At 53.2% G+C, this 25,515-nt stretch overlaps 4 protein-coding genes across 12 annotated transcripts; all 4 read right to left on the reverse strand.

Annotated features, from left to right (window-relative positions):
• Positions 1-1,313: 1,313 nt before the first annotated feature.
• GPAT4 (glycerol-3-phosphate acyltransferase 4) lies at positions 1,314-10,516 on the reverse strand. Of its 4 annotated transcripts, none has more exons than XM_058859155.1 (13): positions 10,379-10,516; positions 8,033-9,011; positions 5,511-5,580; positions 4,889-5,186; positions 4,731-4,805; positions 4,197-4,286; positions 3,989-4,082; positions 3,423-3,538; positions 3,140-3,195; positions 2,730-2,815; positions 2,398-2,526; positions 2,241-2,320; positions 1,314-1,697 (listed from the first exon to the last, which is right to left on the reverse strand). In XM_058859155.1, exons 2-13 carry the CDS (start codon positions 8,195-8,197, stop codon positions 1,589-1,591), a joined length of 1,368 nt encoding a protein of 455 aa, XP_058715138.1. In that variant the 5' UTR covers positions 8,198-9,011; positions 10,379-10,516; the 3' UTR covers positions 1,314-1,588. The 4 variants fall into 4 exon arrangements, with proteins under 4 accessions (XP_058715138.1, XP_058715135.1, XP_058715136.1 ...); XM_058859152.1 differs by having other exon boundaries at positions 3,399-3,538; XM_058859153.1 differs by having other exon boundaries at positions 3,399-3,538; positions 8,033-9,198; positions 10,379-10,446.
• A 64-nt stretch (positions 10,517-10,580) lies between these two features.
• Positions 10,581-12,113, reverse strand: LOC131589559 (protein phosphatase 1 regulatory subunit 3C-B-like). Its single transcript, XM_058859156.1, has 2 exons — positions 12,038-12,113; positions 10,581-11,959 (listed from the first exon to the last, which is right to left on the reverse strand). The coding sequence occupies exons 1-2, from the start codon at positions 12,049-12,051 to the stop codon at positions 11,050-11,052; spliced, it is 924 nt and encodes a 307-aa protein (XP_058715139.1). The 5' UTR covers positions 12,052-12,113; the 3' UTR covers positions 10,581-11,049.
• On the reverse strand, positions 11,822-17,218 carry GINS4 (GINS complex subunit 4). Of its 4 annotated transcripts, none has more exons than XM_058859158.1 (8): positions 17,068-17,218; positions 16,806-16,892; positions 16,392-16,505; positions 15,860-15,957; positions 15,448-15,536; positions 15,008-15,098; positions 14,814-14,918; positions 11,822-11,959 (listed from the first exon to the last, which is right to left on the reverse strand). In XM_058859158.1, the coding sequence occupies exons 1-7, from the start codon at positions 17,194-17,196 to the stop codon at positions 14,822-14,824; spliced, it is 705 nt and encodes a 234-aa protein (XP_058715141.1). In that variant the 5' UTR covers positions 17,197-17,218; the 3' UTR covers positions 11,822-11,959; positions 14,814-14,821. The 4 variants fall into 4 exon arrangements, with proteins under 4 accessions (XP_058715141.1, XP_058715142.1, XP_058715144.1 ...); XM_058859159.1 differs by lacking the exon at positions 11,822-11,959 and adding an exon at positions 12,905-13,281; XM_058859161.1 differs by lacking the exon at positions 11,822-11,959 and adding an exon at positions 13,314-13,566.
• Positions 17,219-18,289: 1,071 nt separating this feature from the next.
• On the reverse strand, positions 18,290-24,678 carry GOLGA7 (golgin A7). 3 transcript variants are annotated; one of them, XM_058859370.1, is made up of 6 exons: positions 23,016-23,559; positions 22,258-22,335; positions 21,978-22,130; positions 21,607-21,708; positions 20,448-20,511; positions 18,290-19,537 (listed from the first exon to the last, which is right to left on the reverse strand). In XM_058859370.1, the coding sequence occupies exons 1-5, from the start codon at positions 23,124-23,126 to the stop codon at positions 20,464-20,466; spliced, it is 492 nt and encodes a 163-aa protein (XP_058715353.1). In that variant the 5' UTR covers positions 23,127-23,559; the 3' UTR covers positions 18,290-19,537; positions 20,448-20,463. The 3 variants fall into 3 exon arrangements, 2 of the variants coding, with proteins under 2 accessions (XP_058715353.1, XP_058715355.1); XM_058859372.1 differs by lacking the exon at positions 22,258-22,335 and having other exon boundaries at positions 23,016-23,511; XR_009279818.1 differs by lacking the exons at positions 18,290-19,537; positions 20,448-20,511; positions 21,607-21,708 and having other exon boundaries at positions 22,113-22,130; positions 22,258-22,358; positions 23,349-24,678.
• Between the last annotated feature and the right edge of the window lie 837 nt (positions 24,679-25,515).

Genomic DNA, 25,515 nt, shown 5'->3' on the forward strand with positions numbered 1-25,515 from the left:
AGCTGCAGGCAGGAGACTTGTGGGCACCTGCAGCTGGGTCCAAGCACCTGAGGACATGGCAAGGGGGTGGGAGAGGCCTGTGGCCTTCAGCAGTGCCTGAAGGAAATGTGTGTGCCAGCCCTAGAGAGGAGAGCTCTGGGGGCACAGCCCCTGATGGTGCAGGAGTGGCTGCTGAACAGGAGAAGTGAAGGAGAGCCTGGAGACCCAGGGATTGGCAGTCAGCGATGTCCATGTCTACTAGTTGTGTCCCCAGCTGCAGCTCTGCACAGGGGGAAGGGCCATCCACAGTACCCAGCGAGCATGGCACTGCCTCGGCAGCCCATGGCTCACTGTGGCTCCCTCCAGGGCTTGCCAGACCACAGTACAGTGCAGGGGTCTTCATCCAAATGGCCCCTGAGCTTGCAGCCAGAGCAGCAAAGTTCCATCAGGGAAATAAAAAGTGCAGGAAAATTCAGATTTAAGGCCACTTACACAGCACAGCTGTCCTCACATGGCATAGCAGATGTCCTCCCCAACAAATACTTGAGGTACAAAGGAGGCATTTAGGTAACTGGCTTCTCCAGAGTGCTAGAAAATGCAAGCAGACTTCAGCAGGCAGCAGTGAAACAGCTCTTGCTTGTAAGAGCAGAGAACCCAGTGTAAGTGCTCAAGTTTGTAGGCATGTAAGGAAAACGGGAAAGGTCATGGGACAAATGCTCAAATGCAAGTTGTTTTGCTGAGTAATTTACTTGCAGAGCAGAAAGGGGCACCACCTCCAGCACCAGATTTGTTTTCTTGCAACAAGTTGATACTATCCGTGTGTGCATGACAAGGTCAAATGCCACTGTTTCCCTCAGGAAACATTTGAAAAGGGATTTGCTGCCCTAGCCATGAAGTCTTGGGCTCTCCTACAAACCCTAGGCTCCCACTATAGCACAGATTCCTCAGGAACCCCACCTGCCACCCCAGTGACACCTGGCACCCTGCAGCCCCAGGGGACAGGAGGTTTCCAGGGACTATGATCCTTACTGCATCAGCAGCAGCAAAGAGGCTATGCACTGTAGAAGCAATAGTCTGGGTCAAGCTGACAGGAAGATGGCAAAAGAGAAAGATTTGTTCTGGAAGTGGATCTGGAAATGGCCTGAGGCCACATTCTGCTCCTAAGGGGTTTATGCCTCACACACAAGGGGCACAGGCTCATGAGGATTCCCTTGGTTGTCAAAGCTGGCAGTTTCAGCACAGCTCACCGTCTTCTGTGCTGCTTTTGTGACTGACACATATGCACATCACACCTGTCCTTCCCTGGGGCTGGACACACCAGTTGGAAGCACATGACACCATAAGAGTTTCATTTAATACTGCCCCTGCAAGGAGCTTCACTGTAACAGTAACAAGAAGGCATCTTTGCCAAAGCTGCCAAAGGCCTAAAGACTCCAGGCAGCAATAGTGCCTCTGGGAAAAAACAGCCAGAGAATCAAAGAGCGAGTCCTAGCAGCTCTGGAGTAGCCCAAGTCCAAAGATTCAGAGTTGCTCCAGACAAGTCCTGGTTGGTGCTGGAGGCAGGGGGCTTTGGCTTTGGCCAGCCCCAGTTGGTGCTGGAGGCAGCAACTCAGGAGCGGCTCCGGTCTTCATGGCTGCCTACAATCATTTTGCTGTAGAGTTTCTGTTGCTCCTCCTTGAACGCGTCTTTCACCTTCTCCCTTTTCAGTCCTCCGTCCCTGGGGAAAGAGTCATATCAGAGAGGCTGCAGGCAGGCACCATCTTCATCTGGGACTGTTCAGGGCAAGTCAGAATTCCAGAGTGCTGACAGCTGCCCCTCTACCACGTGCTGCAAGGGCACACTGCAGACCACCTGTCCCCAGAGGGCACCACTTTCTTACCTGGTTCTGCCAGGAGCTGCCCCATGACCCCGCACTGTGCTCAAAATAGCAACTCTGCCAGAAACATGAGCTACTCTAGTACCACTACAGGAGACTGACTGCTCTGAGACCTCAGTGCCTTGGAAAGCAAGTTCCCGAGCTGAACACACCTTGCTGAGTCTAACCCAGGGCATCCCAATGAAACCTACACTCACAGAATGAAGCCCTGATACCCAACATACAGACGAAGCAAAGACTTTGGTTCTTATAGAAGAACATTCCTCCAGAGGCCTGCTATACCCTAAGCAAGAAACAAATGGATCTCTACAGCCCATGAGCAGATGCCAGGACCCAGAAAAAGGAACTCTGTCACCCCGAAGAGAAAAGCCTGCTTGGACTCACCAGAGCAGATCCACAAGGCCCCCCTGCCTGGCAATGGCTGACTTCACTCGATTGGCAAACTGCACTGCATCCTCTTCAGGCTGTGGCAAAATAAGACTGTTCAGCAGGAGCAAAGGGCCAACCAGGAAAGTGATCAGATAGGTGGGGTTCACCTCACCTGCCTGGTCATTGGGGGCAAGTACCAGACACTGCAGACAATGGCCCAGCTGGTCATCATTCTGAGGAGGTAGGTCACCATGCCATACTTGCTGCTGTTCCAAAAAGCGTCTCCAAACTGTGGGTCATACTACAAAGGCAGAAGAGTTCATGGAAGTCAGGCAGTGGCTCCAACTTCCACCCCCAAACTAAGCTACAGGTCAGCTCTCCCAGTGCACTACATGGAGCGACCTCAGCTTTCCTGTGCTCTCAGACCAGACTAGACTGGGCTGCCAAGACAGAGATACAGAGGGACAGACAGACTTGTGCCCTAAGAACGTTGCCTTGTCATACCTTGATGGCTACAGGGTAAACTGTGGCTCCAATTTCAAAGCTCCCCTTTTTGAACATCATCACAGATGTGTTGTTGATGCATGTTCCTGTAAGAGGCAAGCACAATCTTGACTTTCCTCTGGAAGTCAGTTCAGAAGTCTAAGCTACAGGCTTAAGGGCAGGGCCACAGGAACCCAGCAACTCCCCGCTCTCAGTCCAAGCCCTGTTCTCTGTGTGCACAGAATGGGTCACTGGGACATCATGTGTGACTCCTGCATTCTGGGCTCACTCAGCTCTAAAGAGCTTTTGTCCCTTTTGTCTCAGGGGAGGGTCTCAAGCCCTTGGCTGTGTAAGAAGGAAAGGAACAGAGATGTGGTGCTATCTCAAGGCGCCTTCTCCACCTGGTGCTTTTCTGGCCTTGTTGCACTCACCTTCTGGAAAAATAAGAATGGGCAGTTTGCTTTTGTCCTGGACATGTTCTGTGAGCCTAAACAGAAGAATGTCAAAAATTAGAAGGGACGGATGCTCTCAGTAGCAATCCACACAGCATACAGTCCTTAGCCTGCAGTCACCAGGGAGCATCAGGCTGCCAACAACAGGGGCACAATCTCCCAGCCCTTATGAGGCCATGCAGTGTCCTCATCCAAGGGAGATGAGCAGGCCTCTACCTCCCCCAACCTTCAGACCCACCCCTGCAGCCAGCGACTGTCACACCTTCTGGCGACGAGATGACGATCTTTGACTTCAGAACGTTCAAACCAGACATGGGGACAAGCTTTCACCATGGCTCTCTGTATCACACCCATGAGCCCTCCATGGATCTGACCCACCTGATCAGGGCAAGAAGACACAAGTTACAAGACCTGGACACACATGAAAGTCAAGTTCCCAGTTTCACAGCCAAACTGAGGTTCATCTTCCTCCCCCTACCCTAGAAAGGCTAAGAGGAAGAGTCCCAGGTGCTGACTTGAAAGACACATACAGCAAACCCCAAGTGCTTTCCCCATGGCAGGAGGTCCAGCTGGGGAAGTGCTTTGCTTTTCCAGCAACAGCAAAGCCTAGAGCTCTTCTTGCAAAGCTGCACCCACTCAAAACTGGTGCTTTGAGTTCCAGGCCGAGTTTGCACAAATGCCACACACGACAGAATCTGACAGTGCCCTGCCATGTCATGCAGGGAAAAGTAGTTCTATGGGCTCAAAGGACTCTTGCTGCCCCAAAACAAGCTTGCTGCTCCCTCCCTGCAGGTGGCCAGGCCTGGGCAGACAGAGCCAGTACCTTACCATTGCATAGTAGCCATCACTGGCCAGGACGATCACATCAATGGGGGAGGTGTGATTGGCCACACAGATGCCTCCATTCCGAGGTCTGTTTTCTCTACATGCAAAACAAAGGTAGAGGTGAAGACAGAGGAAGGAAGCATGAGACCTGCATAACGCCCAGTGTTGAGCACCTCCTGGGCAGGGACAGACTGGAGCAGACAGGCCTTACCGGTCATGGTAGGTGATGATGGCTGTGAGGGCACGCACGCAGATCCGGTAACACATCAGGTGGACGTGTTTGCTCAGGAAATCTTTACACCTGCAGCCCAGGACAGAGACCATCACTCCCCAGTCCTACAATATCCCCTGTAACAGTGCCACTCAGCCCAGCTATCCCAGGCTGTGAAATCCAGCCAAGCCTTCACATCTCTGCTACAGAAACACAGCATGTTCTGAGCTTTGCCATCAGCTTATGATCTTATGATTCTTAACTCATGAGAATAAAATTTTGGTCTTTCCTCTTTTCTGTTATTTCTCCTTTCAGAGGTCAGGGCTGAGTGCTCTGTCACCACCTCAGTGCTTACATCTAGGCCCTTTGTTGAAAATTACCGGGTGTCCATTCCTGAGAGACCACAGCTGCCAGGACCACCTGCTGTGTCTGCAGGTGGTAGAACAGAAAGCTTTGCAGGGAAATTTCCCGAGTATCAGGTCTCATGCTACATGGAGTGCTCCCCATCTGCTCCTCCCTCGAAGATGAACTCACCTTCCATTTGGCAAATATCCCACCACTGTGGTACCAGTCACCAACAAGCTGATGCCAGTAAATGCCAGGGCTATCCTGCAGAAAGAGGGAAACTACATGCTAGCAAAAGCAGGCCAGCAGTACCTCCTTGGCAGGTAGGTCCCTGCACCAGCATTCACCTGAGGGGCAGAAGGAAGCAGTAGCGGATGAGCACACCAAGTCCCCAGAGCACAGTGAGGCGCAGGCTGATATACTGGAAGTTGTAGTTGGTCCTGCTGAGCAAATTCCAGGACTCCAGCTCTTCAGCTGAGAACCTCTTGGTCACTTCATCATCCATGATGGTCTCGATGCCTTTGCGGCAGAAATAGAAGATATCTGAGAGCTCAAACTCAGGGGTGTCCAGGGCTTTGCCACTGCCACTCCGGCGGATCTCCTTGATCTCCTCCTCCAGTGATGTTGGCTCCTTTGCAATGATACCTGCAACACACCATAGGCAGCTCTGGGCAAAGTGTGACTTGCCTGCTCAAAGAGAGACAAAAGCTGAGGCCCTTCCTCGCCACCTTCCTCATGGTCCCCTTCCTTTCTCCAGTCCAGACAGGCATAAACCAGTCCTCCCCACTATCTAGAAATTAAGCACTCCTGGGTGCTTCCCTGCCCCTCTTCATGAAACAGAGCTCTCTAGAACTCCCTCCTACATGAACAGACTTCCCAGCAGACCTCAGCTGCTCAGAGGCACCACATTTACCCCACCTCCCCAAAAGAATTTTGAATTCCGTGTACCCATGCAGGGCAGGATCTCACCATTGACGTAGGGTTTGTACAACAGATGGTTCTTCTCCTTGGCACCACGCTCTATTCTCAGTGTTGCCCACTGCAAGACAGACAGGACAACCAAGATTTGCAAGGCCTATAGCGCCACACTACTGCCCATTTTAGAGCTGACTTTCAGGAAGGACCACAGTTCAGGGGAGAAGATGGGGCTAAAGCAGAAGGCTTTACAGAACTGAAAGAGTGAGTGATGAACCCAACTGAACTGAGGTGGAGGCAGAGACTGGCCTGAGAAACAGGGAGTGCCAGAGGGAAGAAGAGTGCTCAGCAGTGAGATTGCACAGCAAGGTTTTCTGCAGTTTCTGTGACCTCTCAGCTCTGCTGCCCCTTGCACGTGGTTGCCACTGTACAGTTTCTGCCTGAGCTGTGCATCCTGCTGGGGTGTCTGCACTACAGTGTAGGAAGCTGGTCAGGACCAGTGCTATTTTTCAACCCTTGTTTCTTCCAAATTCAAAGTGGAAACTGTGTTTTCAGGTTGCTGCTGAAAACACCAGGCTGATGATGGGATGGGATCCTTTCCCCTCTGATTCAGCTAATGGCTGCTGCAGCTTCTCAGCTCAGCAATCTGCCCAAAACAGCAGCAGCAAGCACCCTCAGACAGCTGGTTGCCAAATCCTGTGCCAGGACTACTTGTTCTCTCAGCTAATTTTCAAGGACACCAGCACAAACTGCACGCTGTATTTCTGTGCAGTTTTCCTGCCCGCCCTCCAAATAACCTTCACAGCCTGTAATTCATATAGGTCTGGAAGGACAAACTTCTGAAGGAGCAGGACTTAGGCACAACATGCTTATCTGTGAAGAGGGGAAGTTGCTGGGAACTCTGACATCTCAGTCTCAGCCCATACCAGCAGCAGATCAGGAGGCAGCAATGAAGGAATGCTAATTGCATATGAAGTGTCCCGCTCACCTTGCAGCTCTGCCAGCAGCTAGAACTCCAGGATTGCAGAAGATTGCCTAGATACAGCTATCTCAGAGGCAGGAGAGGAACTCTGACCTTGCAGGAACTAAGCAGCCTATGGAGAAGGCACTGCTGGCAAGCCCAGCACATCTCCATCCTGACCTACCAACACGGGTGTGCCGCTGCCAGCCAGGCCTCGCAGCTCGGGCTGTGTCCCACAAGCTTCCACACTGCCATACTCACACAGGCTGCCCTTTGGGTTCCCAACATCACCCTCGAGCACTGGGAAAATATTCTGAGTGAGTAATAGCCCTCCAGCATACAGTTCTGAATGACCAAACTTAATGAGTGAATTTTCCACCAAATCAGTGACCAGCTGTGCATGAGTACTCCTCTATCCCACCACTAAGATTCTTTAATAAAAGCTGAAATAGACTTCTCAGTCTTTTCAGAAAAAATAGTTTCAAACGCCAATATAGGTGTTGAGAGTAAATGATCCTGAATTGAAGGAAGTGGGAAAAAAAAGAAAACATTGTGAAAAGTTCCATTTAAAACCCTTTTTTCTGCCCAATTCAGTCAGTAAATTTGTAGTCAAGTCTTCGGGTATCTGTGTTAATGAAGGCCCTCACAAAGCCCAGGGTCTTCCCACTAATACCTCAGGCTTTTGGGAGGACTCAAGAGTTTAAAGAGCTGAACACTGTGAGCTCCACGGCTGTCTTCCCAACCCAGCCAGTAGAGGGATACTCTGGGGAAAAGTCAGCTCTGTTCAAACAGCAGTAGCTATACTGTACATCCTTTAGCAGCATGAACTCCATATTTAAGAGCTTAAAACCTCTCTAGCAAACACTTTGCCTTTCACCTGGGCTGCCAGGGTAGGGTGGTATAGGCTTTACCTACTACTCTTAGTAAATAAAAAATTCTGGCCTGGAAGTTGCTTCAAGAGGTGCTGGCTCAGAGACAGCCCATAAAATTAGTCCACCAAAGGCAGGCAAGGGAACAGCATGACAACAAGCTGGAAAATTCCACTTGGCCTCTGTGCCAAGAGGGTCGGTGAGGGCTGCTGGGTGTCGTCCAAGGTGGCAGGTCCAGACACAGCTCAGTAGGAGCTCCAGGACAGAAGTATGTTGTTCTGGCCACAGACCACTCAGGGCTTGCAGCACAAAAAAAGATCTGCCTTACCTCCTCTGCTTTTCCTTTGTGCAAATATGTCCTGGAGAGGAGCAACCAACTGGATGCAGCCTAGTCCCACCACACCTGACATCAAGCTGTAGCAGCACTCTGCCTTGCCTGGGACACGAACCCCTCCAAGCTACCCCTCAGATCCTGCTACACCCTGCCAACTGCCAAGCCTTGCTTTACTTGAAGCCTTGCTAGATTAATTACAGGAAAAAAACAGCCCACAGACAGAGGTCCTGTAAACTGCATTTGAGTGAGATGAGCCAAAGAAGTCAATTTGCAACAGTGTGACAGCCACAGCCTAACCTTCCACTCCAGTCACCCACAATGCCCTCCTGAGCAAAAGCCTCACTTCCTATCATGACCATCCTTGGACAAACCTCTGCAAACACTCAGAGAACATTCTGAAAACATGACTTACCTGAAATATCTTTAATAAAGTTTTCATGTAAACCTTGCGGATGCCAAAGGAGACTCCAAAAATTGCTGGTACAATGATGAAAACCAGAAGAAGAGTGAAGAGGACAGTTATGGAAATCCCCAAAAGATTAACCACTAGGCTGTCAAAGGGGAGCAGGATGAACATGGTGAAGGGCCCAGGCAAGGCTGGTGCCCTGCAGCCAGACAGAAGGGCTGCTCGCAGCAATGAATCAGTCCTCCTGTTACTCAGCAACAGTCTCACACATGCACTGAGTCTGCAGCGTGCTCAGAGACCCCATTCCAAAGTTCACATCCTTCTGGGACTGAGAAGGAATGCCACAGGATCAGCGAGAGCACTTGGGAAAACAACCCAACAGTCCGCCAGGAGCCCAGGTGAGTTGGGACAGTGCAGGCCAAAGAGCTCAGAGCAGACGGTGCACACACGCTGGTTTGTCCACAGGCAGGTGCTGGGCACAGCAACAACACGACTGCAGGAACGGATCTCCTCCCAGGCTGCCACTAAGCAAGTCCTGCCGTGGGGCAGCTTGTGGAGAATCTGGCAGCAGAATCCCCTCCTGGCTGCTGAGAGCATGCAGAGTCTCTTCAGAGGGACAAGGTGGAGTCCATCCCTGAGCCTGCATTGGAGGAGATCGAGGGAGTTGGCACTCAAAGGAGCCTACCGTATGTGGAGCTATTATTGTTCTCCCCACGAGGACATGCGCACCAGTACGGGTCCTCGCATGACGCCTGGAACAAGTTTAATTCTGGAGGCCCCTGGCATGCACTCACGCTGAAGGGTCATTACAGACACGAATGAAGCTTGTGTCCTGGAAAACTTTCAAACAGCAAGTTGGCTTCTTGGCAGATGTGGCACCCACATGCCACCAGCAGCAGTGGAGGAGAGCAACTGAAGTCAGCAGATTGGAGAGGTGTCAACGCAGAGAGCGTGGCAGGAGGCCAGAGACAGTGCACTCTGAAACCTGGAAGGCAGGACTTGGGCTGAGGTCACACTATTCACAGCAGCTCCCGAGACACAGCAAGACTGAGACTGACATTCTAGATATTGCCTGTCACTGTCACGACTTGAGAATCACCTCCTGCTGCCATTCATCCTGTATTTTCATACCATGCACGCCTCAGATGGAGGAGACTCATCCAGAACCACACCTAGGGCACAGGATGCTGCAATCAGGTCTCAAGTACAGGAAAGGAGTGACAGAAAACCCTTCCTCGTGACAAAGATCTTATCATGTCTCTCATTTCAGGGGCACCCAAGAGCACTTGAGGAAGGCAGGTACCCAATTCCTGGGTAGGCATCACTTCCTCTGCTCCTGTACATCTCATCCCCAGTGACACAGCAGGGAAGATTTACAAACAGTTCAGGACAGGAAGTGAGCCTAAGGGAAGAATTACTGCTGATGATTAGTCAAAGAGGAATTTGCCTGGGCACAGGGACGTCAAAGGTCACACACCCACAGGGCCATCTGTAGCTTGTGATAAAAAATGAGTCTGCTCAGGGGAGACTCCCCTCTGGACATCACCTTCACCAGGCTACAGTCTCAACCCGAGGCTGGATTTAACAGATACCTGGCAAGCACACAGGGCAAAGGAGTCTGTAAAGATCCTCTTGCTCCCCTGTACTCCGTGTTCCAGCTGCTGTACTAATAATCTTGAGAACTGTTAGTGCTTCAAAGGCATATGCACAGACCGTGTCCAGGGAGAGGCAGCTGGTCAGCCACACGTGCAGCTGCCCATTATGCCAGCCTGTCACTCATCAGGACCAGGAGCCGTGAACTGGTCAGACCGGCCCCCGGGGCCGCGAGGGGCTCGGCTGTGACTCTGCACCGTGTCACCGCTCACACCAGAGCCCACATGTGCCGCGCTCCTGCCCCGGGCTCCCGGCGGGTCGGGGCCGGGGCCCAGCCGGGCGGGTCCGGCAGGCGCGGAGACCAGAGCCCACAGCGCTGCTCGGGGCTGCAGCGACCGAACACCGCCCGCCCGGTCTGCAGGCCGGCATAACGGCCCGGCCGAGGCCCGGCCGGCTGCGGCGAGACCGGGGGTCGCTCTCAGCTCTGTTCCCCGGGAGCATGGCGGATCACAGCAGGGCCGGGGCCCGGCCCTCCCGACGACCTTCGTCCTCGGTGTGCGCGGGGCGGGGGCGCGCGGGGGCGACAAGGGGGTCACTGCGGCGCGGCCGCACCGCCATAGGGAGGCCGCGGTCGCCGGGATAACGGTGTGCCGACGGGCCGGGCCCAGTCCAGGCGCCGCGGCCTCGCCGCGCGGGGCGGCGGTAGCGGGGCTGTGCGGGCGGGAAGGGGCGCGGAGGCCGCTCCGGGCCGTCACTCACCTGCTGCCGCCGCCGCCGCCGCCACCGGGCCCCGCTCCGCCCCGCCACGTGCCGTGCGCGCCCCCGTGCCGCGCGCGTGACGTCAGCGCGCCGCCCACGGGGCCGCGCCCGCACGACTGCGACGTTTCCCGCCGCCGGCTGAGGGCGCCCGCCCGCCCCGCCCGTGGGGCCCCACCCCGGGACGCGGACAAGGAGGCAGGAGTCGCCAAGCGCTGTCACTTTATTCACTTCCCCGCTACAGCACCAACGACCACAGGCACGCCGCTGCTCCGGGCCCAGTAACCCCAGTAACCCGCGGCGAGCCCTTCTCGGGACCGCGGTTCGGAGAGCGCCTGCAGCGGGAGGCGCCGGCAGGGGCAGGATCACGGCCCCTCCACACAAGGCACTTGGGCAGCACCGGCCCCCGCGCTGGCTCACACGGGGCCGCGGGGCCCAGCCCACAGCCCCTCCCTTGTCTCGTGTTGCCCTGAGAACCTACAAGCAGGAGTTACTTCAGGCAGCAGCTTCCAGCCTCTGTAGCAGCAGCAAGAAGGGAAGAAGCTTCTGCAGAGACTGGCAACTGCTCATAGAGCTACCAAAACCGTGAGCAGCATCTTCTGCAGCTGACCCCTCCCCAAAAACCCTTGTACCAGTCAGGAGAGGGAGGGGACATCTCTCCCCCCACTGCCTTCCTACCAATACGGAGCTTGGGTCTCTGAATGTCGCCAGGGCTGCAGGCGAGAAAGGACTAGAGCAGCAGCCCTAGAGGTGCCAAGATGCTCCCAGGCCCTGCTGGCACTCTTCACAGCACAGGAGGCAGGGCGGATCATGCCCACATGGCAGATCTTGTAGTTCTTCCCATGGTTGTTGTCCCAGTGGGTCTTTTGTCCACACTGGAAGGAGATGCAGAACTCTGTGCCCCTATGGGAGATGGATGGCTTGGGCAGGGTAAGCTCAAAAGAGAAGATGTCTGTGTCAGTAGAGCCATATGTGCTGTGCATGTACTGGCAAGAGATATCCTGGAAGCTCTTCCAACCATCAAAGGTGATGCGGACCACCACTTTCTTCTCATACTCGATGTTTCTAACCTTCACTGTCCCTGACAGAGAACGGTCCTGGATCAGACAGCTCTCCAGGCAGACCAAGTTGCTGTGCAGGCTGTTGCGGAAAGCCACATAGTTTGCAGACGGCTGTGGGAAGTCCAGCACATACCTGCACGCTTCCGGGCGTAAGTCCCACAGCCTAGGTCGGAAACAGGCAAGGTCTGACAGAGCATGCTGCAAATCACAGAGGTCCTCCTCGATCTTCGAGAAGAAGCGGACAGCCGTCAGTGAGAGCCCCTTCATATCAGCAAACACCACCTGCTTCTTCTTCTGGCTCTTGGAGCTCTTGGTACTGTCTCGCCGCTCTGGCTCAGCTTCTGCACTCAGCTTCTGGTTGAGGCAGGATCGGAGGGGCTTGCGGCCTCGGTTGCTCCGCAGCTCCTCGTAGGAGTTCAGCAGCTTGCGGATGGGGGGCGAATGGCTCAGGCAGAGCCGCACGGCCAGGTCCACGGGCACGGCTGGGGGGGCGGCAGCCCGCCCGCTGCACACCTGGAAAAGCCTAGAGGCGAAGAGGGGGTCAGGCGGCGCGGCCCCAGCCGTCGGTCCCCCCGCCCCACCCGCGCCCGGCCCCGCTCACTCGCCGCAGCTCATGGCGTCCCGCCCGCTCCGCTCCGCTCCCGCCGCCGCGGCCCCGCGCCAATGGGGCCGGGGGAGCGCGCGCGGCCGGGACACCGCGCAACAGCCAATCAGCGCCGGCGCCGCGCCCGCGGGCGGCCAATGGGGCCCGGCTGCTCCGGCACGCCCCGCCCCCCCCCCCCACCCGGGCAGAGCGCGGGGCGAACGGGAACAGCACGGAAATGCGTGCCACAAAAACACCTTTTTGTGCTTTTGGAGGACCAGCATTTGTGCAACTATCAACACCGGGTAGCTCTGGGAGAAAGAAGAGCACGCTCCTCTTACCTAGCCTTTAATGGGGGAGGTCTGAACTGGTTTAATACATCCCTTTTCAGATGCTTCTCCAAAGACAGCTATTTCCAGGGTGTCTCAGCAGAGAAAAAAACCACAGACCCTAGGCTCATCCTCTACCAACTCAGAAGCTTCCTATCCTAGATGTGTGCACTGAGAAGGAAATTTGCTCACACCCAAGCACCACAGGGATGTGGGGTCCCTAACATCTATATTTGAAATCATCCTCACTGTTCAGCTCACATGTGACTCCTTGACAGTAAAGACTGTCGCCCCAATCAGATCACCCCTGCCTTGTATTCCTTGCTAATCTCCCCAGAGCTGTCTAGCCATTTATGTTAAGCAGCCCTGATTGTTCCTGCTGATAGCACAGATTTTCATCAGCTCATGACACACCTGACTGACCTATCAATGTTTCTACATACCTCTCCATCCCCACCATGTCTGAATGTCTGCAGCACAGTGCAAGACCTCTCCCACAGGATGGCCAAACTGAGCTTGAACCCAGTGCCCAGATGGCAAAAACAGGATCCGAAAACATCCTTTAAACACATTGTTTCAGACTGACAGTGCAAACCCCCCCAATTCAGCCACTGGGAGTAGCCGATACAAACGTGAGTCTTAGCAATGAAACCAGCCCACCTTTCTCTGGCCCCCACAAGAGCAGTTCCAGCTCAGGCAGGGAAATTGCAGCTCACCTCAGTGCCCTCTCTGTGACCTCTTCCACCATCCATCTACTTTGCGTTCAGAGCTAATCACTAAATAAACCCAAGCTATTTCCACCCGGGGAGGAGCAGAGAACAAGGAATTTATTTGACCCCAAGTTTAACAGCAACATCCATGGACACTGGAAAAGCTACCCATTCTCTCCCAGCAGCACAGATGAAGGTGGATCCACTGCTGTGTCTTCCCTGTCTAAAAGTACAAGCCAAAACCATTATTTTCTCAATAAAGTTGTAGACACCTCTTCCCCCAGCACAGACAGAACAGGCGCAGTGTTAGCAGTTCCACAGATGTCCTGGTTTTCAGTCACGGAAGGACACAAAAGCAGGTAGCATTTCTAGGTGTGCCACAACTGACTGTCACTTGGAGCCTACCTGATCTCAGCCTACTAGCCATCTCCACTCTCCTGCCTAGCCTGTGAAGACACGGCCATGCGCCAGCTGCCGAGCTCCAGAGATGAGCTGCACCAAAGGCACTCTGGAAACCATCACAGTAATTAAAATTCAGCCACTAGAAGAGGACAGATGCCCCTCATGCTCACACTGCTGCAGCCATGTGACATGCAGCTGTGTGGCAAGCACAAGCTGCCTGGACAAGCATTCAAACTGAATAAGGCCAAGGAGAAAGCCTGCAGACGTGCCACCTACACACTCCTCAGGCAGATCCTCTGGAGCACGTTTCCACAGCAGCAGATTAACAAGGATTTTGTCTGGAAGCTTCAGTCACCTCTGTGAAGCTGTCTGGCTGTAAATACCAGTAGGGCACAATTCACAATCCCTTCCTGGGGGGCTGTCCAGAGGAACATGCTACTGATTCCTAAGGATTAAACCCAGCCCCCTCTTAATGTCTATACTTGAAAGAATCTTCTTTACCTAAATGGATTAATTAGGAAGACTATAAACCACACATGCAAAGCCACTCACACTACAAGATGTCCTGTGTCAGCCCCAGCGCTGTAGAGGAAGATGCTCCCCAAACACCTCATGCAGACCATGCAGGGAAGAGAGACTGCCCTGATGAACACAAGCCCCTGTCTGCCCACACACTTGACACGTTCTGAGTTGAAGTACCACAGAACACCCTGGGCTTCCCCAGGCCATGCCCCCCTGCGTGGGGCAGCAGGACCAGAGGAGCTTTTGCTTTGTGTTACCAGCAAAAATGGACTGCATGTCCCACTAGCAAGTGGCTTCTGCAGAAGGGGATCTGACAGTGTCTAGTCTCACAAATGCAACCTGAAGCTGTACCAGAACCCCTCACCTTCAGCAGGGAGGATATTCAGATGACACACAGCAGAAACTACTTTTTCCTGAGTCCATGACCACAGCTGTTCCATTTTAGTGATGCTGTCTGCCACAGCTCTTACACAAGGCATCCCAGCAGCTACACATTGAAGCTTTCCAGACACTACCCTGTGACACAGCCTGCCCTCACCCAGGAATGCCACAGTAAGGACTGTATGGCTGTATGCTGGGCATGTCACAAGCAATCAGGAGCTTGATGAACTGTGGGGATAATGAACACCTCTGCAATACAACACCGTGGTACTCAGCCCCAGTGCCACTGTGCTCTGCCTGCCATGTCAGTGGGGACCTGGCCCCAGGAGGGCACCCAGCCCCAGAGGAGACCTGGCCCAGGCAGCCCCACAGGGAGCTCCTGCCAGCCCCACTATGGTGGGGTGGGCAGGGGAGATGATGCAGTAGCTGCTCCTCCCACCACACACTTACCTCTCCCCTCAGATGAGCTGCACGGCTCCTGAGGCCACCAGAGGGGCCACGGTTCTGTAGCGCATCAGGTGCTGTGATCCCTCCTCCAGGTTGATGGCATATTCCCTGCAGAGACAGGCGGGATGTGAGCTGCAGCCCACGGCCACCTGTGACACTGACTGGTACCTATGCCACATGCAGAAATGCCCACCTACCTCTGCTCATCTGTCTCTGGCTCCACTAGGATGTTCTCCTGCCGCTCCAGCACCCTCAGAAACACAAAGGAGTCCAGGTTGGGCTTTGGAACTGCAGACAACAGATTGAGAGCACAAGCTCAGCCCTCATTTATGCTCCTCTGCAGAACACTGAGGGGTCTGATGGGTAGCAAGCTTATAGCCAGCAAAGGGAACACCAGAGGCTTCTAACGGGATGCGTGTGCTCAGCCCCAGTGTAAGACAAGACTTGACACTAGAGGCCAGCATGATCCCCTGGCAGCAGCATGGAACCATGTTACAACATTATCATCACATCGCCTTTGCTTCAACTCAGCAGTAAGTGGAAGAACAGCCCTTACATTTGGGGCTCCCTGGAACTTTCCCTATACTTCCCCTTGCTTCTACAATTTTTAGATTACTCTGGAGTCTGAATGACTCACCTGACTTTAGGAGAGACACTTTCTGCAGGTTAGGTGGCATGTGTTTTAGGGCCACATTTTTCAGGTAAGCCTCTGTGTTTGCCATATACCTGAAACAAACCATTGAAGTATCAACTTGGTTAATCAAATACAAATCTGCAGGGAGAGTATTGACTCAAAACAAGAGTACGCAACAGCTCCTCATCCCACAGGCACAACCATAGACAAGCCCTTGGCCTACCCTGGTAACTGACTCAAAGCCACCAGTTATTTTTAGTTCCTTTCTTGCCCATAAGGAAACCTCCTGGTAAGACACACTGATTCTTACTTCAAATAAGTCTAAGGCTCATGGTCTCAAGAACTTCAGAAAAACACACAGGTAAATTTATTTAATCAATAAAAGAGGAGGAAGATACACTGAAAACCTACTCACTCTTTAGCAAAAGCAAACTCCTCTGGTGATAAAATGGAGGGCTCCCCTTCAGCTCGAGACTTCTCCTTCTCCAGGATGTGGGGAAAAAACTTCTCTATCTAATATTGGAACACAATCCAAAAAGAATAATACAGATCTCTCCCAAGACTTCAGTGCTTAAACCCCCACTCTCCACTGGATTCCCCACAAGCTGTAGGAGCAGCCACAGGCCTGTCCAAATCCCTGCTCCTGAACTAACTGTGACATCACATGGGATCACCAAGCTATACAACCATGCATGCACACAGCAGGACTCAGGCAGAATGGGACAGCATTCAGCACTCTCAATGTTTTGATTAACACTGCTGTGATCTTCCTGCATTAAAATACAAAAGTGCGTCCAAGAAACTAATTCCTTTGAGTTACATTTCAGAGAACAGAGCGAGAACATGCTTTAATTAAATGCTGTGCTGAGGCAGGAAGCTCTGTGTAGGTAAAAAATCCCTCCTGAAATTACCCTTTTTCACCCCCTGGGCTACACAGCAAGCATTACCTTCACCAACCGACACCGCAGGTAGCTGCTGAGCACGTAGCGGATCCTTTCAATCTCCATGTGGTGAACACTGACCCTCAGGTCTCCTCTCTTTGCCCGTTTCAGGTTTGCTTCCTGAAGGAAAAAGCAGTGAGAAACTAAATAGTTGAAACGTCAAACAACAAGAAACAAGGAAAAGATAACTTTCATATACAGAACCCACAAAACCAGACTACGGCTGCTTTGGACAACCCAAAGCACGCTGCTTCTTTGTACTTCAGCCCCTCTCCCACGCAAGCTCGAAGAAGCAGCTCGGAGAAGCTGTCTCAGAGACAGGGAAGCAGACAGGCCCGGGACTCTCAAAGAGGCTCAGGCACGGATCTGCCGGAGCAGGAAACCAGGGCTTGAGGCAACCCCCGAGCCAGAAGAACCCACCATATGGTCCAGCTGCTCCACCACACACTCGATGACTTCAGGTTTACTCTCTAGCAGTTCTGGAGCAAATTTCTCATTCAGCCAGGCCTGAAAGAAGGCATGCCGTCAGTGAAGTGGAGGAAGACCTCAGATACACACCGCCACCGGCGAGAGGGGAAAAAGCACGGCCACGGCCCCGCACCTCGGCCTCTGCTCCAGCGCGCCCAACGCTCAGCAACCCCCGCTTCCCCCTGCCCAAGGCCGTCGCTGTAGCCCACGGCACCTGCTCTAGGCTGTGGATCAGCTGCGCTGGGGTGAGCACCAGCTCCTCGCTATCGCCGTCCGAGTCCCCGCCGGCCGCGGCCGCCATCGCCCCCGCCAAACCACCCGCCCGGCCCGCGCGACTGCGCATGCGCGGCAGCCCCGGAACATGGCCGGGGAGCCCCGCCCAGCCAGCCGGGAAACGGACTGAGCCCCGCCAGCCTTCCACCAATCAGGAGGCGGGGTGAAAAAGCCACCGTTTTCGGCCAATCAGAATGCAGATTGAAGCGCTGTGTTTGCTGCCAACCAGGAGGCGGATTGAAATGAGGAAATTGGAAATTTCCGACCAATCACGGGGAGGCTCTTGGCTGCAGCTTTTTCAACCAATTAGGAAGTAGGTTGAAGCTGGCCAATCAGGAGGCGGATAGGAAATGCAGCTCTTTAGGAAATCGGGCTGCAGCCGTCTCGACCAATCAGGGAGCAGCATTAGGCTGCAAGGTCTGGGCCAATCAGGAAGGGGAGTGGAGCTGCAGCTGTTTCAGCCAATCAGGGCTCAGCAGATTTGACACCCACAGACACAGCGACACAACCACCCACAGACAGACACACAGACAGACAGACAGACACACCCACACACAGACAGACACACCCACAGACACACCCACAGACAGACAGACACACCCACAGACACACCCACAGACAGACAGACACACCCACAGACACACCCACAGACACACCCCCACAGACACACCCACAGACACACCCACAGACACACCCACCCACAGACACACCCACCCACAGACACACCCACCCACAGACACACCCACAGACAGACAGACACACCCACAGACAGACAGACACACCCACAGACACACCCACACAGACACAGACACACCCACCCACAGACACACTGACACATCCACCCACACACCCACAGACACACCCACAGATGCACCCACAGACACAGCGACACAACCAGACACACCCACAGATGCACACACAGAGATGCACCGGCACACCCAGACACGCACCCACCCCCCACCTCCTTGTGTCCCCCGGCCCCTGGCCCAAAGCGGCTTCTGGCCCAAAGCCGCCCCTGGCCCAGAGCGGCCCCTGGCCCTGCTGCAGTCAGAGCCACGCACCGTGGGACAGCCCCGTGTGCATCCCGTGCCAAGCCCTGACACACAGCGCTCCAGAGTCACCCTGTGCCCCACAGCATGGCGCTGACAGAACAGACCTGGACACAGTTTAAGAAAAGGTTTACTGATCCATCAGTATTTCTGCCAATATTGCAACAGCTGTGAAAGGCAAACACTGTTACAGTTTAGAAAAAAACAAATTTTGTACAATGAAAATATTAATCAAATCTCAAACCCCCAGTGGCTGAGGAATGAGCCTGGAGTTCCACATCCAGTATTAGCACCTGCAGCACCACCACCAACCAATGTGGCCCTCCACCCCTGCCAAGCGTCTCTTCTGAACTCCTGAGTTCCTTCCACAACTGGACACTGACACTATACCAGAACACCTGGGCTGTGACATGGGAAAAGGATGTTAGAGAAAGGATTCAGCCAGCTTGGGTTGTGGGGAACTTCACTCATGCAGGTACTGCTGAGCAATGCATGGGGACGCTAAGGAATGCACAGCTCAACTCCTCAGTGTGTGCCAGCAGACAGAATTAAGAAATCCATCTTACACAGTATCTTACAGTTTGTCAAATCAGTGTTTTCCTATAAATTATACATAAGAAATCCATAAAGAAACAGTTTTACACTTCATATATTAATCAGAAAAGGATGGGAATCATTATTTTTATTGGCTCAGCATCCACTTTACCATGCTCACTGTTCCATGACTGACCAGGCCTCTCTTGGTGAGCACTGACGGGGCCAACAACAGCAGACACAGGGGCAGAAAAACCACCAGGGTTTAAGTCTGGCTGTACCCCTCCCTTCCAGGGATAATCAAGACTTAACGCAAGGAACACTTTGCCTTTAGGCTTTCCACAAGGATCAGCACAAGAGACATTGTCTTGAGTCACTCCTCACTGGGAAGAGGCACTGTGTATCTCTGCACTCTAACACTGAACTGGAGGGAAATTCCTAACTTTGAGCTGGAGCTTTCCAAAGCCCAGCTGACACAGAAGGGTTTAAGAAGCAGGGAGGAACAGCACTGCACTTACAAGACTAAAATTAAACCTCTGTCAGGCTGAGGGCCCCATTTCTTTCAGGAGAGAACACAGCTTTACCACTTTTGCCTTTTCTTGAGAAAAAAAAACAACAAATCAAACAAAAATTAAAAAGTGATCCTGTTGCTTCCAAATCTACTGCAAAGTGGATGCTGACCAGCTAGGTCACCCCCTGGGGAGCAGTTTGAGGAAGTTAGTCCTTGTAGTAGATGGCACTGTGGATCTGGCAGCAGAGAAAGGAATGATGCTCTAAAGTAGGAGGTAGGGGAACCTTGGTACAGCAAATCCACCGGTGAGCTATCATCTAGAAAAGAATGTCATATAGTTAGAAACTCTTCCTAAATCAAACCAAAAGCTCCCCTACACAAACTTTTCCACAGCTGCAAGAAGAGTGTGGCAGCAGGAGCAAGTTACAATGTGTTACGGTGAGCAGCATGAGCAGAACCCAGAACTCTTGATTTCATTTGTCTAAAAAAACCCGAAATACCTTTATTGTTTGTTTCTTTTTGCATAAATTTTCCCCACTCTTTTCTGTATACACTGCCAACAGTGTATACAGAAAATCTGTACTTAGCACTCCCATCTCAGGACCTGCAGGACCTAACACAAGGGAGCCAGTCCCAATGAGAGCTTTCCAAAAGCAAAGCCATGGATAGTAACTTTGGTGGCCTATATTGGATACAATTAGCATGAGCCCAAGTCCTGTGAACACTCCTCACTTTGTGACTTGTCCCACAGCCTCAAGAAAACTGGAAGCCTCTCAGGAGAGCTTTACAAGGCTGCTGGCCCCTCTTACCCGAAAGCATCACAAGAAAGACATCAGAATGATAACTAGAACAGCAACCAACTGAGAAACTGCAATAAAAAGGCTCTGTATGCTAGAACACACCCAGGGACAGCATTCATTTTCTTACCAAACTGAGAAAACATTATATTGGACATAATATAGCACAATATACCATATTATATTTGACATAACACAGCACAAATTAGCATATTTACACAATCAAAACACAAATTTCTCCAAGGTGATGTTCAGCAACATCATGCCCAGTACTGATATTTTTACTTCCAAGAAAAGCTGGTCCACACAGGATTTATGTGAACAGTCTTTGATTACATACAAGGGTAAGATAAACTCTCAGCATGACAGCACCCAATCCTCTGAGCACAGAAAGATGGTGAGACTGATCTGAAGTAAGGGTAACATGTACCTGAGACTCCACAGTTCTATCTTCCACTGGTCAAACCTCTGTCTTCATAAATGGTAATTTCAATCTGCACAGAAGAGCTGTTAGGGAAATACATTATAAAGAAACTATGAAAACATACCCAGAAAAAAGCAGAAAAATGTTAAGATGATGGGACTTTTGCTATCTTAGCTGTTTCAAGGCAGGTCCCAGAGCTCCGAAGCAAAGGGAATAGTCCATGTGAGATGCCTCCTCAGGTAAGAGCACTGGCTCCCAGCCCAGGGCTTGCACAGGAACTTGGTGCTGTGTACAGAGGGTTTGAGCCTCGCTCCCTTTCTGCTAAATTTTGGGGAAGGCTGTGCACCAAGCAAGAGAGTTAATACTGCTAATAAGTCACTTGCCAAGCTTGAAAATGCTTTTACTCAAGTTGAATGTTGTTTTGTTTTTTTTTTTCTCCAGAAGGTGTATGCACAGCAGAAAACAGACTGAGAAAAAAGGAGTCATGTAGGTGACAGCTCTGAGCTCCTGGGACAAGGACACAGAAAACCCAACTGCAATTAGCCTTATCATACATTCAGTTGGCACTGGGTTCCAAGTTGCTGTGGTTTCAATATTTTCAAAGAAAGATGTGAGAAAAATGAAAGATTCAACTCACTATACTCCCCCATGTGCTATTAGAGGTCTTTACAACTTCAGGCAATAATCACATAAAATGTCTGCAGTGTGGCTTAACAGCGGAAGAAAAAGGTTTGAAATAAGCCACACTGCAAGCAAGAACAAGTGCTGGGCTTGTAGTGATGCTGTATGTCAAAATCATCACCAGAACCTGAGCTGAGGGCTGCAAATTAACTAACAGCCAGCTCTTGTTCTCACAACATCATTACCAACATGGTCACTTCTTTTCCCAGTCGGAAAAACAGCATCTCTGGAGGTCACTGGAATAGAGGAAGGATCTTGAGTGCTCTTTCCAGGCAGTCACAAAGGTCAGGTTCCACATTTTCATGGGCCTTCCATGCACCAAACCTTAACATACTAAAACCTGACTGGAGACCAGGACACAACAAAGTGCAACGAGACTAATCACTGATTCCATATCACAGATCAAGCATGAGCAGAGGTCCCTCACTGAGACAAATGAGGAGCACAAGGCAAGAAGACAATGTCAGAAGCCACAGAAGGATACAACTCTTAATCCTCTTTCAATGGGGTCTGTCAGCAGAAGGCCCTGAGGAGCGTAGATCTTCTCATTCTGCTCCTGAATGAACTTAGCGATTTTCTTTAGAACCTGGTAATGAAACAGCACAGGAGTCACAAGTGTTTCCTTTCCAATGATATCACAGATATGGCAACACCAGCACTAACACACAACTGATCTGATGGCTCCACAGTGCAGGCACTTGCCACAGGATTCAGGGTGACCCCCATGGGACCCAAACTGACCAGTACCACCATGTCTGAGCTACATCCCTACAGAATCTGTACCAAAAACCAGTCACAGGAAAGTCACCAAGAACCAAGCACTTGCTGCAGGCTGAAAGGGAAACAAGCACATACCTTTTCATAGTGCGTCTCCATGCACAGGAAGATGGTGTAGGCAGTCAGGCAGGCGAGACAACCCTCAAGGTAAGACTGGCCCCCAAGTTTCTCAGCCTCTGCATACAGGTTGTTCAGTGTCCGGACTGTCTCCTCGAACTGCTGCCTATCAATCTGCGAGAAAAGCAAGTGGGGCTGTCAGCTGCACACCTCAGAACTCACCAGTACCCCGATACGTCCACTTCCACTCGTGGATCATCACTGTGTTCAGAGCCCCAGCCTGAAACACAGAGTTACAGACCTGCAGCACCTGTCCTGTACTCAGGCTGAGTCTGAATCCAAACACAACGTGGACAGAAAACCATTCAGAGCAACACACCTAAGCAAATGTGCAATTAAACCCTGAAAAAAGTGGAATTCACACACAGGGATTTTCTGGGTTAAAATGAACAGTGGATGGATACTCCACACCCGCAGTGCCTTGGTGCTGCTGCAGTGCTGACCAAAAACGCCCTCAACAAAACACAGCAAAGGAACAAGGAAGAGAAAAGAGCCAAGTGAGAGAAAGAAAACGGGGTAGGAAGTTTGTGTTTGTTTGACCGTCAGCTTGAGATCCCACATCTGATAGCACCGACCAAAGCGAAAGTACTTGAGACAGAATTTGTGAGGCGTCTAAGCAGGTTCGGCAGGAAGGGCAGGATTCCAAAGGAGAGCACGATGTTAACACCTGCGAGCACAGAGACGGCTCTGTTCTCACAGACACGAGCACATTCTGCTCTGCTGCTGCAGACTGACCGCTCTCCGGGACACGGGGGAGGAACCACGTCCGTTCCTGCCCCTGAACGGCCTCGGTTACAGATCCGAGCAGGAGACGGTGCCCCAGCCCCGGGGAACTCGCGGAACCGGCTCCGAGCCGGGCAGGGCACCTGCGAACGCCGCCGGGGCGCCGGCCCGCGAGGCGAGGCCCTGCCCTGCCCTGCCCGGCCCTGCCCGGTGTGCAGGCTCCGTGCACCGCGCTCGCCGCCAGCCCCGGGCCGGCCCCAGCCCGCCCCGCCTCACCCTGTTCTCCAGCTCGGCCGGGAACTTGCTCTGGAACTGGCAGCGCGTCCCGCCGCTGTAGTCGCGCTGGATGAACACCTTGCCCGACACAGGCGCCTGCTGCGGCCTCATCGCGCCGCCGCCGCCGCCCCCGGCCCGTCCGGTGCCTCCGCTCCGCCGGCCACCCCGCGCACTTACGGCTGTCGCAAAACCGCCGAGGCGACGCCGGGCTCCGGGTGAGGGCGGAAGTACCGCACGGCACCACGAGGCGCGGCAGTGCGCAGGCGCCGCCGAGCGGCGGGAACGCGCATGCGCAGAATCGCGCGTCCGTTCGGGGCCGTGGCTCCCGCTCACCTGAGGCGCGCTCAGCGCCCCCCGCCGTCCGCACCTGGTACCGCCCTGGCCTGCGGCAGCGGCGCCGGGCCGAGCCCGAGCCCGGGCTGGGATCGTGGTGGCTGCTCTGAGGAACCGGAGCCTCTGCGAGCAGAGCCCCTCCCGCAGCTTTACCCTCGCTGCTCCTGCTGACGCACACGGGATCCGTTCGGCCCATTAACCTTTGCCCGAGAGCTCAGCAGGGGTACGGGTCACTCGGGTGAAGGAAAACCGGGAAACGGCCGTGGCGCAGCCCGGGCAAGCAGCAGAGAGCTCAGGGACACCCTCACACCACAACTCCGTGTCCTGGGGCCGCAGGACGGGGTGGGAGAAGCAGTGCCCCGCTGCTGTCCCTGTGCCCCATTGCTGTCCCTGTGCCCCATTGCTGTCCCTGTGCCCCACTGCTGTCCCTGTGCCCCATTGCTGTCCCTGTGCCCCACTGCTGTCCCTGTGCCCCATTGCTGAACCTGTGCCCCATTGCTGTCCCTGTGCCCCACTGCTGTCCCTGTGCCCCTCTGCTGTCCCTGTGCCCCACTGCTGTCCCTGTGCCCCATTGCTGAACCTGTGCCCCATTGCTGTCCCTGTGCCCCACTGCTGTCCCTGTGCTCCTCTGCTGTCCCTGTGCCCCACTGCTGTCCCTGTGCCCCATTGCTGTCCCTGTGCCCCATTGCTGTCCCTGTGCCCCACTGCTGTCCCTGTGCCCCACTGATGTCCCTGTACCCCGCTGCTGTCCCTGTGCCCCACTGATGTCCCTGTACCCCGCTGCTGTCCCTGTACCCCGCTGCTGTCCCTGTGCCCCACTGATGTCCCTGTGCCCCATTGCTGTCCCTGTGCCCCTCTGCTGTCCCTGTGCTCCATTGCTGTCCCTGTACCCCGCTGCTGTCCCTGTGCCCCACTGATGTCCCTGTGCCCCACTGCTGTCCCTGTGCCCTGTTCATGTCCCTGTGCCCCACTGATGTCCCTGTGCCCCATTGCTGTCCCTGTGCCCTGTTCATGTCCCTGTGCCCCACTGATGTCCCTGTGCCCCACTGATGTCCCTGTGCTCCATTGCTGTCCCTGTGCCCCGCTGATGTCTGTGCCCCATTGCTGTCCCTGTGCCCCATTGCTGTCCCTGTGCCCCACTGTTGTCCCTGTGCCCCATTGCTGTCCCTGTGCCCCACTGCTATCCCTGTGCCCCACTGCTGTGTCTGTGCCCCATGGCCACAGTCCCAGTCCCTGCTGGTCAAGCAGCCTCTGTGGGGACACCAGTCAGAAGCCTGTTTATGTAAATGGTTGATAAAACACATCATTTGGTCAATAAAGAGCAAACGGACAAAAGCATTTGGGGTTTCAGTTTCATTATTTGCTGCTGCAGCTGCTCGTCAATCAGACAGAGCTTCCACTCAGGAGATGATAAACACGAGAGGGCTTCCCAGGCATCCCAAGGGGGAACAAACTCCTGTACAGGCAGGCTGGCTTGTGCTGACTGGACGTGCGAATCGGGAAACCAGCATCTTCCTCCTAGGCTGTCTGGAATCCTGACAGCCTTCCTCCAACACCAGGAGCCACCGAGACTCACAAGCCCGTGGGCTCTGCAATGCATTTTGTGCTCTGCAAGCCAAAGGCAGCAAGAAGACCTTGGCAGCACTGAGTTAGTTAATGGTTGGACTCAGTGATCCTAGAAGTCTTTTCCAACCTTAGTGATTGTGTGATTCTAATACTATTTCGGCAGAGGGATAAGCCCCTGGCTCCCACTGCTGAGCTCAGCTGCCAGAAAAGTTCCCCGGGAAGTAGCACAATCTTTGTTTGGTCATTAAAGCAGAAATAGAGAGAGGGAATCTTAGGAAATGCTTGAAACGATTAGGTGATCTTAACTCTAAGGAGCTAAACAAATGCAAAGCAATTCCCCCCTCAGCCCCTCGTGCTGCTGTAGAATGTAATCTCATTTCTAAACACACAATTACAGAAAATAAAAAGAAAAGAAAAGAATAATTAATTTCTGCTTCCTCATGCAAATCCTCTGACCAATCATTTAGGGATCAGGAGCAATTCAGCTTCTTGTGCAAATTCCAAACTGAAGGCCTGAAAAAAACAAGTGAATGGATTTACTTTTCTAAGAACCAGAATTAACAAAGGTTCCATTTTCCATGGTTATGTGTCTGGCCAGACA

This window comes from Poecile atricapillus, chromosome 29 (assembly GCF_030490865.1).
Source record: "Poecile atricapillus isolate bPoeAtr1 chromosome 29, bPoeAtr1.hap1, whole genome shotgun sequence".
Classification (NCBI taxonomy): domain Eukaryota; kingdom Metazoa; phylum Chordata; class Aves; order Passeriformes; family Paridae; genus Poecile; species Poecile atricapillus.

Bases quoted from the DNA above. Each gene is read 5' to 3' on its own strand.
- GPAT4 (XM_058859152.1), bottom strand. From the start codon at position 8,197: ATGTTCATCCTGCTCCCCTTTGACAGCCTAGTGGTTAATCTTTTGGGG. The intron at 4,806-4,888 runs GTGAATGCTGGT...CTCTTTCTGCAG, and splicing joins TGCTTCCTTCTGCCCCTCAG to GATAGCCCTGGCATTTACTG. The intron at 2,321-2,397 runs GTGAGGTGAACC...ATTTTGCCACAG, and splicing joins TGCCCCCAATGACCAGGCAG to CCTGAAGAGGATGCAGTGCA.
- GINS4 (XM_058859158.1), bottom strand. From the start codon at position 17,196: ATGCGCAGTCGCGCGGGCCGGGCGGGTGGTTTGGCGGGGGCGATGGCG. The intron at 16,893-17,067 runs GTGCCGTGGGCT...GCCTTCTTTCAG, and splicing joins TGATCCACAGCCTAGAGCAG to GCCTGGCTGAATGAGAAATT. The intron at 15,537-15,859 runs GTGAGTAGGTTT...GGTTTGTTTCAG, and splicing joins GAGTTTGCTTTTGCTAAAGA to GTATATGGCAAACACAGAGG.
- GOLGA7 (XM_058859370.1), bottom strand. From the start codon at position 23,126: ATGAGGCCGCAGCAGGCGCCTGTGTCGGGCAAGGTGTTCATCCAGCGC. The intron at 22,131-22,257 runs GTCTGTAACTCT...CTTTTCTCGCAG, and splicing joins GTACAGGACAGGTGCTGCAG to ATTGATAGGCAGCAGTTCGA. The intron at 21,709-21,977 runs GTATGTGCTTGT...TTTCATTACCAG, and splicing joins TGGAGACGCACTATGAAAAG to GTTCTAAAGAAAATCGCTAA.